The following is a 13945-nucleotide window of genomic DNA, read 5'->3' on the forward strand; positions in this document are numbered from 1 at the left end:
ATTTTAACAACATGTGAGGTAGCACCACCAAAAGCCCTAAGCTGTGGACAGGCTGGCATCAGATACAGAGAACCATTCATCCACACACAGCAGCAGGAGGGGACCTTCACTTGCCCAAGCAGAGCAGGCACAAACCTTAACTGTCTCTGAATTGTGAACTGTCCTGTTACATCTCGGCACCATGACCAGGATGACTGTTTTCTCTCAGGAAGCCAGAAACTTAGGGCAGCAAAAATGACTTAGGGCAGCAAAAATGACTTAGGGCAGCAAAAATGACTTAGGGCTGGATGGCCAGCCAAAAGTCAACATCTTTTGTAAATATTCTTGAATTTTGAACACTTTTAGTTCCTGAATGATGCTGCTATGTATTTAGATTTCAGTGAGTCTAAGTGCATGGGATAGGCTTTGATTTTTAAAAAGATAAGATGGATTAAATGAATTGATACGAGTAAGCCAAAAGTGAGAACAGCTTGCCTATCATCTCTATTTCCTTACTTTCACTTGATGTATTCCCTAGACAAAACAAGAAAACTCAAAGCAACTCTCAAAAAGACTGAAGAATTCCCCCTAAAAATGCCCATCTTTATTAGAGAATTTAATAAACATTTTCCCCCCAAATGTTGCACAAATGGCTACTTTTTCCTGCTATTCTGAAGCTACCGAGACATCTTGGGGCGAGTGGAGTCGCCGCCAGACTCTCCGGGTTATGGTGGAGGCAGACTTCTTTCCCCAGCTTGTGGCTGACTGGGGACAAGCCTTCCACAATATGGATTTCGTTGTTTGAACTCCCTCAGCTCAGCAACGCCCCTTGTCAGAGCACAGAGCCTATAGTTATATCACCGATCAGCCCAGGAAACAGCTAGTCATGAATCACAGAGGCTCATGGATTTCGGCCGAACAAAGAACTTCAGCTCTGGGAAACTTTCTGGCTCAGACTTTCTCTCTGTCCCAGTGGAAAAGCAGGTAATTTCCAACCATCCTGTAGAAAACCAGTGCAAGGATCACACAAGGCAGGTGTATACAACCCAGCCATGGCTTTATCTTCTCATATCCACAAATGCTATTTTTCATACCAGCTGCATCCTAAACCCTGAGTTAAGATGGTGATTAGTGGTGGTGGTGGGCGTCTCAGTAGGAGCTTTCTTAAGAAGAAAGGGCTTTGATTGAGCCAATGAAAGCTGTTGCCAGGGAACCAGATGCCATGAACAGGCCACTCCAGCAGCGCAAGAATACAAACCGGGAGTGCTGGACTGAGCATTAAGTGTACTTGGCAGCCGAGTCCTACAAGGCCTGTTAACCCTTTGTGCACCTAACTATGTCTAGACAGTGAATCAGGAGAAGGATTATCATAAAATCTTAAAAGCCACTCTTGCTCTCAGTATCTCCCATTGGAAGTCATTATTTCAAAGAAGTTCTCCCTGCTTGACTAACAACTCCCCTGGGACACCTGCTTTAGAGTGGGTTGGCATTGGAGGTGGGCATGACTGAGGGCTGGCTATGAGGTCATGAGGTTCTACAGAAGGCACTGCTCATATCTGACCACACTTGTTACATATGACACGATCCAACTTGTGATAGAGTTTTATCTGGTGTTTCGGCCCCTAGGCAAAGGATTCTGCTGCCTCAGGTGAGTCTGTTCTGTGAGATGAGAAGGAAATACTTCCCTTCTTCCTTAAATATATACTTACAGAGCCTCCTGAGGCCAGCCTGAAGTTGGCAGCCCCTGCCCCATTTTAAGATTGTTCTGAGGAACGTGGGTACAGGCTGGCTCTTAGGAATAAGGGGGAGCAGGCAAAGCTTCTGTGGCTGGGTCTCCCAACCTACCTCCCAAGGGATACCGTCCTCAGTCTTGCCCCACCTTCTCTCCTTCTTTCCCTCACTCTTCCCCCATCCATCCCAAATTCATACATCCACTCTGGGTCCCATTCCTACACAGTGTGTTTAATTCAGTTTCTACAGAGAGACTTGCATTTTAACTCCATTCTCAGGGAGACCTGACTTTCCCAAAGGAAACTATAAAAGTTGAATAAAAGACAGGGAGGTCTCCTGTGGGCTAGGGGCTCCTGGGTTCACAAGGTGAACTGTAGCAACGCATGGGCCTTGAGATGAAGGCTCTCCCAGAACCCAAGCTCCCTGATGCCCCTTCCTCTTCCTCAGACTGTCAGTCCCTGCTCCCTGGGGCTGAGGGTGGGGACACATCAATCTGTACATCAAAACCTTACCAATGTGGGCAAATGGTGGGAAGAGAATTTGTGTATAGCTTGGCTTACATAACACATATGTCCTTGAAAAAAAAATACATGGTTTATATATCAAATTAATATTTCTCTAAAATTATTAGCAGACAGTTTACAATTTTTACTTTGTGGTGGTTAGAGAGTATAAAAATTATTCTCATCACAGAATTTAGAAAATGAACTGGAAGTCAGGTGACTGAGCATTGTCTGATTGTGCAGCTCAGCAACTTAGACTTACTGTCTACTCAACATGAGATTCCCTACCATGAGGAAATGACTTGCAGAACATCATTTTGTATAGTAAAATCTTGCTACAATGTGCTAATGGTGGAGAGAGAATTCATGTTTATTCTAAATTATGGAATGAAATTTTCTGTTAAACAATAATTTCTATGTATTGAGCACATATTATGTACCAGACACTGCATTCAGTGCCTTACATAAATCATCGATTTGTTAATTGAATAAACATCATCATAACAATATTTGATGAAATTCAGAAGAAGAAATTTTCCTACAACCATACTAATGACATTGATAAAATATTTTATCTTCTTATTCTAATGTTCAAATTATCAGAATCCATGTACTTTTGATGAACGGCATCTCCTCTGAGATTATCCCTTTAGAATTAAAATCACCGCTGCTCTCATCACCCTCCACAGGTTGGTTCCTATGAAGGCTTGTTACTTTTGTCCCCAGTGACTGAGTTGCTAGCCAGAACAGTGATTGATTTTCCCCATGTTATGAAAGTTCCAAAAATGTGTGAGTTTTATTTTGTCTCCAACTTATTATCTCCCCACCATAAATTTAAAAGCTTGCAATTACTGTGAGCACTCCTACTAATAAAATGAAGCCCTGAGCAAAAGCATAGCTAAGTATTTTAGACTCCCAAAACAAACCCTTCAGAAAGATCTGAAATAAATAGATCTTCAGTCTCCTCCCTCCTGAACTAGGCAGGCCATGGGGTGATAATTTATACATAAAGAGAGAAAGGAAGAGAGAAAGAGATAATTTATACATAAAGAGAGAAAGGAAGAAAGAGAGAAAGGAAGTCATCACTTTCCCTTTCTATTATTTTAGAATATTCTTTATTGCCTTTTTTTTTTAATTTTTTTAATGTTTTATTTAATTCTAGGAGAGAGAGAGACAGCATGAGCAGGGGAGGGTCAGAGAGAGAGGGAGTCACAGACTCTGAAACAGGCCCCAGGCTCTGAGCTGGCAGTCAGCACAGAGCCCGACGCGGGGCTCGAACCCACGAACCGCGAGATCATGACCTAAGCGAAAGTCGGACGCTTAACCGACTAAGCCACCCAGGCGCCCCTCTTTATTGCCTTTTGTATTTTCTTCTTTCAAACCTGACCTGCACCACGTGAGAAATTGGCCCAAACCTCTGAGCAAGCCAAGTAACTTATCCTCAGCAGGTCCGTGCTTCTTCCAACAAATTTAGAGAGCTGTATGCTACACACTGATTTTCTTGGTGTCCTTACAGCCTTTGAATACCAAGTTTTTGTTGGTCAGTCTTTGACCTACAACTTTAAGCTTTGTGCTATAGGCAAAGTATAGACTATTAAAACAGGTTTTGATCTAATTATCTTCTTTTGTATATCTTTCCTGCTGGCCCAAAGATCATTGCACATCTCTCTGGGCATGTGAAAAAGCAAGCAACAAATTTTTATGCAGCTCCTACGATACGTAAGGGTGCTATGGGAAGTACTAAGAACCATAAGATATAGTCCCTACCTTCCAAAGACTTACAGTCTAGTTGGAAGTATAAAACACATGTAAATGGAGACTTAACAATGCAAGGTGATACTGATTGGCATCGACATAGCCTGTATTTTAAAAACTCCTTTGTTTTGACTTTCTCCTACAACTTGTCTTTGGTGCTTGTGATAGATAACTATCCATGACTCTATCAACCTTCCTTCCACCTTCCCTCTAGAGCAAAAGGTTGAAAACCTGAAAATGTGATTTCCAACACTCTCATGCAACTAGATTTGCAAGATAAAGTGAGAAGAAGCAAGGTTGGAGAGATAAGAGTGTTTTGAGGCCTTTGCACAGCCAGACACAGATATGGTGTCCAGTCACCACCTTTGTGGCTGAAGAGGGCATTGTGGTGACCTCAGACATAACAGTTTACTGACTGCTAGATTTTAACCATGATATAGCTTCTCAGAAATAGTTTCTACAACTTTGTTGCAGAAGTGGGATGAACAACAGACTGGGATGAGGACCAAATTTGGACAAGATCCCATTTCACCTCTGGTTGGCTCTGTGGCTTTGTGCAAATCATTTAATCTCTCTGTGCACTGGTCTTTCCTCTTTGGGTAACAAGGGCAACATCAATAACTCTTCTTGTAGGCTACTCCTCCAGATGATTACAATTCCTGGAAAACACTATCATACTGCCCTTTAAAGCGAAATGAGGATCCTGACACTATCCCACAGGCCACTTTCCTAGAATGGCGTCCACTTACCCTGAGTACTTTGGAGCAAGGGACAAATTCCTGGATGCAGTAGGAACATGGCCATTGAATAACATCTCTTTTCTTTGTTTCATGTGGTTTCTATTTATTTACAGAGTGCCATGGTTATTCATGATGCTTTACAAACCATAAAAACAAGGTCTCCACCCTATAGAATTTACAGTGTAATTTAAACAGACATGCTGCATGGGCTGACAGGTCAGGCATGCCAGGAGATGGTGTTGGTGTTATATAACATGGGTGTGGAGGGTTTCTTCTTGAGTTATAAATACTTTCCAGTTACAAGGGCCTTTCATCTGAGATTCCCCAAGCACTTTAGAATTGCAGTAACCTCGATCGCTTTCTAAATGGACTTTCCATAAACTGCTTTGGGGACTGAGTAAATGCTTTTAAATGTCTATTAATTGATCTGTATATCTGTTCATTGTCCATATTAAACAGCAAGGATGTAAACATGACAGTTTAGGAGAAACCTGCTTTGGGTTGTGGTCTGACTGCTCATAGATTACAACCCCAAAGAGACCTGGGAGCCTTGTCACAGTGTTGGGAGAGCCAGATGGGCACCTGGGTATTTTGCTCACTCATCCTAGACTCAGCAAGGTCACTTCCTGGAGTTTGCCATGTATGGGTGAATTAACAATTTAGTCAAGTGAGCTCAGAGGATGAATTTCCACCGGAGAAACTTGGAGTCATTCTTTGGCTGACAGTAGTGGTTCTTATTTGGGTCCCAGTCACTCTGTCACTTCCTTCTTGTGCTCTTTACTCTCTTCCCTGAGCAACAGCATTTTCAAAACAGCAATATTTGTATTTCATTGCAGTGGGTATAGAGTTTCCCCTTCTATGTCTCACTCAAAATCATTTAGCAAGTGATTATTCCTGACAAAGTTGACTAATTCATTCAAATCCAAGAGAAGGTTGGCCTGGGCTACAAGGTTCTACAAGTTCACCTGGAAGTTTATGAGATAGGCATCCCTCATCCTATCCATTGTTATATTGTTCTCAGAGTTATCTTTCTAAAACCTGGTGGAATCCCATTACCCCCTGCTGTAAAAAACCTACTTGAATAAAGTATGTCAATTATTCGTCAGTGAAAATGGAAAAATAAATAAATTAAAAGAAAAAAAAGAAATCAGTTCTATTGGAATTCACCCACTTAAGCCTACAGTAAAAAGAACCAAGTTTTATGCCCTACTACAAACAACACAGCATAGAAATGTTTGAGACAACAAACACTATAGTATTTTACACAGTCTTATTAAAGAACAAGTAGAACTAATGTCATACAGATTACTCTGAACTACTATGTTTTATGATATGTTCCATGTAATTTAATTTTCGGTAATGGATTGGGGCTGTTTCTTCCTTTGAAATTCAAAATAAATCTCATTATGAACCTGTGAGGAAAACAAACTTCAAGTCTGAAGTTCTATGAAAACATGAAGGTTAGAAAATGACATGTGTTTTAATGACCCAAATGTTTGAAATGATTCTACTAAAAATACCTAAGCAATCTAATTCTGAATCCTGTAACTTTCCATGTTTTGCTGATTTTACCTCAAAATCCTTCACATCAATTCTTTTTGTCCTTCTCCCACTCTTACATCTCATAAAATAATAAACAAACAAACAAACCTGAAGAACAAAGTCCGAAGTGCCTTAACAAGGCACATGTGGCCTTCATGACCTTGGCCAGCTGGCCTGATTTTCCAGCTTCATCTCTGTCCACATAACCCATGGCTTTGGCTACACCAAAGAAGTTGCCCCTTCTCCAAAGATCTCAGACTTTCCTGCCATGTCTCCTGCAGGGTCCTCTTTCATCTTCTCTCCCTGCCATACACTGCTGTCCATTAAAGCTCACCTTTAATATCCCTTCCCTTAGTAGCCTTCTATGAAGGCCCATCACACATCACCTCCTCACCTCTTTTCCTGGAGCGCCTACTTATCTCCATCTCCATGATCATATCTGTCACATTGCCTTTCAGGTGCTAGTTCATATATGCCTATCTTTTCACCCTGCTGGGAGCTTCTTGAGGGTAGGGACTATGTACAGTAATATATATCAATTATAAATATAATTACAGTAAATTTTGTTGAGGGTCCTTTTTGCACTTCAAAGGCACAGAAAGGGGAAGAGAGGGAGTAACTGTAGCTTAAGATCCCTGTAAACTGGGGCGTTTCGGTGGCTGAGCATCTACCTTCAGCTCAGGTCATGATCTCACGGTTTGTGAGTTCAAGCCCCGCATGAGGCTCGGAATTTTCTCTCTCTCTGCCCCTTTCCCCATTTGGACTCTCTCTCTCTCAAAATAAATAAATAAACTTAAAAAAAAACAAAACCTTGTAAACTATTTGGAAGCCTCATTTTGTAGAATTTGTCTTACCTGCTGTAAGGAGTTTACTCCAAAGTAATTATAACCAATTGGCCTTCAGATTATAAAGTGATAGATCCCGTTTTTTGTTTTCTTTTCTTTTTTTAATTTTAATTGTGGTAAAATAAACATAACATGAAATTTATAATTTTTATCATTTTAAGTGTACCATTTAGTGACATTAACTACATCCATGTTTTACAATTATCACTGCTGCCCATCTCCAGACCCTTTTTTATCTTCCCAAACTGAAATTCTGTACTCATTAAACACTAACTTCCCATTCCTTCCTCCTGCTTTCCCTGGAAAACACCATTCCACATTTTGTCTCTATGAATTTGACAACTCTAAATACCTCATATAATTGGAATCATGTAATATTTGTCCCTTTATGACTAGCTTATTTCACTTAGCATAATATCTTCAAGTTCCTTCCATACTGTAGCATATGTCCAAATTTCTTTTCTTTTCAAGGCTGAATAATATTCCATCATATATGTCATGTTTTGTTCATGCATCTGTCAGTGAATACTTGAATTGTTTCCATGTTTTGGCTATTGTGAGTAATCCTGCTATAAACATGGGTATTTAAATATCTATTTGAATCTCTGCTTTCATTTCTTTTGGATTATATAGCCAGAAGTAAAATTGCTAGATCATATGGTAATTCTGTGTTTAATCTTTGAGGAATTGACATACTGTTTTCTATAGTGGCTGCACCATTTCACATTCTCACCAATAGTGCACAGGGGTCCTAATTTCTTTGTATCCTCACTAACATTTTTATTTTCTGTTTCATTTTGTTTTGTTTTTAGTAATAGCCATTCTAATGAGTATTAATGTGGCATCCACTGTGGTTTTGACTAAATTCAGTTTTGGGCCTCTGCATTTAATATCCTAATTTTCCATGATAAACCCAATCTAACTATATAGCATGACCTGCATTTCTTCCTCATAGACTTGAGACTGCCTCTTGGGAAAGTTGCCATTGCAGAGGGAGATCTAAAAGGCAACAGGACCTGTAGGGGCACGTGGGTGGCTCAATTGGTTAAGTGGCTGACTCGGGCTCAGGTCATGATCTCACGGCTCACAAGTGTGAGCCCTACATCAGGCTCTGTGCTGACAGCTCAGAGCCTGAAGCCTGTTTCAGATTCTGTGTCTCCCCCTCTCTCTGCTGATTACCTGTTTTCTCTCTCTCTGAAAAATAAATAAAACATTTTTAAAAAGGTTCTTTGTTTTTTTAAAGGTAACGGGTCCTATAGCTTGTTGTACTTCTTCACACAGATCAGCAGGGGGGGACTGTCACAGGTTGCCGTGGAGGTTCAGCTGACAGATGACAGGGCAGGTTGGTTTTCCACGCCAAAGCAAGGCCCTAGATCACCAGCAAAAGGATCCTTTGGTTTCTTGACACTCTTTCCCCTGTCCTGTCCTCATAGTGTCAGCATCAAGGAGAACCAAGCAGCCCAGACTACAGCCATTTTTCTCAAAGGAAGTGCCTCTGGCATACAGACTGGTAAAATTCTGCATCATGTAGGACAGTCCTACACACTGCAGAACATTTCGCAACTCAGACCTCTACTTGCTAAATGCCAGCAGTGGTCTCCAGTCATTGTGATAACCAAATGCCCCTCCCCCACCTTTGTCTCCTAAAGTAACCCCCTCTGGAGATTGCAAGTTGTCCAAGTGAGATATGCAAAGGAATCTGGAGATTCCTGGTATCTGCACTCAAAGCAGCAACTACCATAAAAAGACCTCATGTCCAGTTGAGGAGATGCTGGAGCTTAGCCAAGGAAAACGTCACAGGTTGCTTTAGGTGACCTAGGCGACTCCTCTGAGTCCGTTAATGGTTAGTTGACAGTGAAAGGCTTGCATATTGGGAGAAAGGGAGAGACACTTTCTAAAAGCAAGATGAGTACTATAACCAAAAAAAAAAAAAAAAAATCCCAACATCACCCCTGCTCCTGCAATCAGGACTTGAAATCTGAGCCTAGACCTTCCCTCCCCCCAGTGTGTGAGCACTGCCCTCAGCAGTCTCTCCCTTGTCTAGGCTGATTTAAGAGACTTCACTTCCCTGTGCTGCCATAGCAACCAGGAAACAACCTCTGCTCACAATGGGAAGGATGGTGCCGTGGCCCAGATCTGTGGATGCACAAGGCCGGTAACAGAGCAACAGGACCAAGAGACAACAAGACCACAGGCGAAGAGGAGAGAGAGGTTGCCCAGAGAGTAGACAATCCAGAGCTAGAGGAGTCTGGGTTTGCAGTTTATTTTTTTCTCCTGACAAAGACACACACTGTCTAAACTGTGTGGCTGGTTGTTATTAAGAAGCTTCTGTACGAAGGAAAAATGTATTTAATAAAAGGCCCAGTGTTTGTGGTCTTCTAGGGCTCACTGCTGAGCTCAGGAAATCTTGAGGTGTGACCAGTTTTCAGCCTTCAAAACCAAGATGAACTGCCCTTGAGAAGAGTGGTCAGAAGGGAAACATGTTCACGCTCTCTCTCCTGAGCCGGGGACATGGGAAGTTGGTCCAGAACAAACAGAAGCTAGAAGTCTATTTTGAACCAGAGGTGAGTCTTACATCTGAATAAAGGCATATTTTGGGGGTGGGAAAGGAATGCTCTATTTTTCCATTTGGGGCTGAGCCATGTGTGTTTTGGTTCTGTTTGTTAGTGAGGCGGTGGGGGTCGCTGGTAGACCTTCCCTCCTTGGTGAAACTCAAGAAAATAAGGAAGTTTGCTTGCACATTGATATTGCCATTGGGACCCTCTTCCTTCTCCTTGGACACTAACTTACAGCTTCATTTGCTTTAGACTGAAGGAGATTCCAGATTGTCTAGAATTCAGATGGTTTGGTTCAAGACTAGAATTTCCATGTGGGTTCTAGGCAAGTTGATGGCTGTTTGGTTTTGAGAAGTTGTGCTCTGTGGTTGTAATGTTGTATATGTTTGTGCCATTTCAATAGCTTCCTTGAACTTTCTGAAATTCAACCCAGAGTGTGCATACTTAACATAGGCCAAAAAAAAATTTAATAAACAATAAAAATAGATCTCATTTTAGAAGATTTTAAAGAGGTGGCAAAATTCCCTTGTACTGGAATTTTATTCCATTGAATCTTGCCAGGAATAAGAAATCCAGTGGGATTCTTTGAAAATTTTTGGATCAACAGAGATTTCCATTGTCTTGGTAGTTTGTCGTTGATATTTGACCTTTGCTGTGTTAAAAGATATATGAAGTTTCAAAGGACCTCTGTGGCCAATGGCATTTACTTACTTACAAGATATGCAACTACTTTATAGGGTCCTAAATAGCCAAATTAGGTAATGTTACATAGCATCTGGAATATATAGAAATTCTCCCTGTGTACAGTTGAAGTGATGGTTGGAATGGTTTTCCCCTATTTAAACTGCCAGCTAATCCAGTTCTAATTTCAAAGTTATCTGCTGCTCTTGATGATTTTGACTACCTACTTGCATACCAGGAAATCTTGACTGGTCTGTAACCTACACTCTATACCCTATTTAAGACTCTGGGCATGAATGGCTCTCCTGAAAGTTGTAGGGGATAAAACAGAACCCTGCTCTAGGTTCTACTGATTCTGAGGTCTGGTGAATAAAACCAGTTGCTAAGAAGAATGGTTGTGTTCTGTGATAACAGGGGAGCATCCAGAGAAACTCAGTCACTAAAAAAATGTCAGGGCACCTGGGTGGCTCAGTCGGTTGAGCGTCTGACTTCAGCTCAGATCATGATTTCATGGTTTGTGAGTTCGAGCCCCACATCTGGCTCACTGCTGTCAGCACAGAGCCCACTCGGATCCACTGTGCCCCCTCTCTCTGCCTTTCTCCCGCCTGCACTCTCTCAAAAACAAACATTTTTTTAATTTAAAAATGTCAAACAGCTTGCACAAGTAGTATTGCTATAAAGGGGCCTTGGATCAAAGTGGTTTCTTTCCATTGCAGGATTACTTGAACTGGAAGTCCCCAGAAGATTATGTCCTGGTCAGCAAACCGCAGGATGATGGTATTGCCAATCAGCACACCTGGAGCCTCTTTCTTCCTAAAACATTCAGTATTAGAAAAGGAGCCCTGATCCTCTACTCAGAGGGTTTAGCCTTATCAGCATGGACACCTGAAGGGACAAGAAAAGGCCCCTACCACCCCAAAGGCCACAGGAAGAGGCTGGGTTTTGAACTGCACACACTTCAGGACCTCAAAGAAGCCATCCTGGCATATGGAAGAGGACAGGTAGGCAGAACAGTCCTAGGTTTGGGGAAGGCGCTGGCCTATGTGTCTAGAAATCCAGTAGTAGCTTTGTCTGTAATTTCTCAGACCCTAGAGAAAGTATGAAACCCTCAGACCTCCATTTCTTCATCTCTAAAATGGGATTGTACTCTTGGCCTTATCTGCCTCACTCAGTTGTCAAGAGGCTTAAATGAGATAATGTATGTGAAAAGGCTCTGAAAGCATAAAGGGCTCTATGACCATCATTTTGTATTTTCCTTTCTGTTAGAGTAACACAAACCCCTTTTCAGCCTCAGACAGATCCAGGCCAGCAGACATTTCATCAGAATCCTTGAAATCCTGTTTCATAGCCACAAGCATCATCATCACACCTCTGATGTTTTTGACTTTGTGGAAATGAGAGGGAGAACATTTTAAATATTTACCTTGAGCCCTTCAGCATCTGCAGAAGTTAATGAATTTTTCCATTCTGAATTTAATATTAAGGGAAAATCCCCGTGCTCATTTTTCTGATTCATACCTTCTAATGTCTTATGAGATGTCCACATGGCCCCTGCTTTACATAACTGCATGCATCAGCCCTTTGGCAAAGCCATGTGAGAGTCTTGGAAGATGTGTCATTTTACTCAATTCTAAGTTATAGATGCTGGGTCACTCCCTAGTTATTTTTTTTTTAAGTTTATGTATTTTTTGAGAGAGAAAGAGAGTGAGAGAATGAGAGTGGGGGAGAGGCAGAGAGAGAGAGAATCCCAAGCAGGCTCTGTGCTGTTAGCACAGAACCAGACATGTGGCTTGAACTCACAAAACTCAAGATCCTAACCTGAGTTGAAATGAAGCCTCAGTTGCTTAACTGCACCACCAAGGCGCCCCCACTTCCTAGCTTAAAAGTCTGTTGGCTTCTCATTCCCCATGGGATAAAGTCATTAGCTACCTATACCAGGCCCTTCACGCTGACTTTCTCTTCCATATCCAGCCACATCTACCTCTTGTTCTTACGACCATCTGAACTATGAACCCAAGGCCCTACCCATACGAATAGCTTACCATTCCCCAAACACTTTGTGCCCTTTCCTGACTCTATGCTTTTGTATCTGCTTCTCCTTCTCCTGCTTACCCTTCAAAATATGACTCAGATGTCATTTCCCCAGTCAAGTGTTCTCCACTTCTCTAGGCAGAGATATCCCATTGCTCCCTCCTCCGTGAACATTCCCACACAATCATATATTACCATTTATCACTTTGTCTATCTGTCACCATCTCCTTGAGGGCAGGGACCATGTATAAGTCATTTCCAGAAAATAGTGAGTATCCATAAATATTTGTGGAATGAGTAAATCGATCACGTAGGATACTTTCAGTGTTTCTTACATCATCTTCCAATATCATTATTGGGTAACGTATCACCTACCCCACCCTATGCAGAGCTTCCAAAAGGAAAGATTCCTCTGCCCTTTTTCCTTCTTTCAAAATACAGAGAAGCATGTTAACTAAAATTTAAATAAAGAAATATGCTATTATAAAGAAATACAGAGAAGCTTAATGACTTGGCCAAATACCCAATTGTCCTTTCTCTTAAAATCATCAATTCTTGGGTGAAAGGAAACCAATTATTGTGGAATGTTTACTATTATTTTATAGCTATTATTTTATTTAATCTTCACAGTGACCCTGTGACATATGGTTTTTCTTGCCCCCTTTCATAAATGAGGAAACTGAGGCTTAGAGGAGTTAAGTGATCTGGCCAAGGTCTCAGAGCTAGTAAATGACAGAGCTAGAATTCAAACCTGGGATTGCCAACCTCTCCAGGGCAGGCATGCTTTGCACTTGTGCTGTATTGTCCGTGGGCTTGGAAGAGCCTCCAGATGTCGCTGTGCCAGGACTTGGTCTGTTTGCCCTCACATTCATTCCTCTCCTTTACCTTACTTTGCTCTACACAAAAGTAGGGTTCACCACAGACTATATATACTTCCACAAACATCTGTGTCAACTAGCTTCTAATTGAATTTGCCAGTGAAAGACATTGGAAGGAGATTGGAGAGAGAGAAGAGAAAAGCCAAGGTATGTCTCCCCTTCCATTCTATCTGTAGGTGGTGAGAAACATCTGCATCACCTCTGTGGTCCTGCTCCTTACAGATAGGCCTAGTGTGGCTCCTTGCCAGGTTCCTCCAGCTGACCCCACCTGCTCCTTCCTCTGTCCTTGAGCCCAGGGATGGTGCTAGCTTCCCAATGTTACTAATCTCAATGTTGCTTCACCACCTTTCTGGCTTCTGAGCTCTCTAATCAACTGTACAATAAATTTTTGCTGAGTTTAAATACTTAGAGCAGTTTCTGTTTTCCTGGATGGACCCTGCTATGTAGGCTAACTTATTGTCAAGAGTAAGAATACCTTCCACAGCTTTCAGACACTTGTCTATATGGCTTAAATATTTCAGGCAGCAGGGATATTTTTATTTTGTAAAGTAGAAGAGTCTATTTGGGGATGGCTTCATTTTGGGTTAGACTTGGGCTCAGGAAAAAGGGAAGTTCTTGTCTTCCTGTGGTACCCACTTAACCAGGTATATAACACACACCTGTAACAAAACAGAATACTGTAGTCTATCTCCAGATGGATAGAAG

At 41.6% G+C, this 13945-nt stretch overlaps 1 protein-coding gene across 1 annotated transcript in view; it reads left to right on the forward strand.

Moving 5' to 3' along the window:
• The first annotated feature begins 9496 nt into the window (after nt 1-9496).
• KIAA2012 (KIAA2012 ortholog) overlaps nt 9497-13945 on the forward strand; it is a 110833-nt gene continuing 106384 nt past the window's right edge. Inside the window, exons 1-2 of the mRNA XM_077747590.1 lie at nt 9497-9659; nt 11048-11332. Coding sequence (XP_077603716.1) covers nt 9576-9659; nt 11048-11332 — 369 coding nt within the window. The 5' untranslated portion in view covers nt 9497-9575. The remainder of the gene's footprint in view (nt 9660-11047; nt 11333-13945) is intronic.

The sequence above is a fragment of the Crocuta crocuta genome, unplaced genomic scaffold, assembly GCF_008692635.1.
Source record: "Crocuta crocuta isolate KB4526 unplaced genomic scaffold, BGI_CrCroc_1.0 scaffold159, whole genome shotgun sequence".
In the NCBI taxonomy this organism is placed as follows: domain Eukaryota; kingdom Metazoa; phylum Chordata; class Mammalia; order Carnivora; family Hyaenidae; genus Crocuta; species Crocuta crocuta.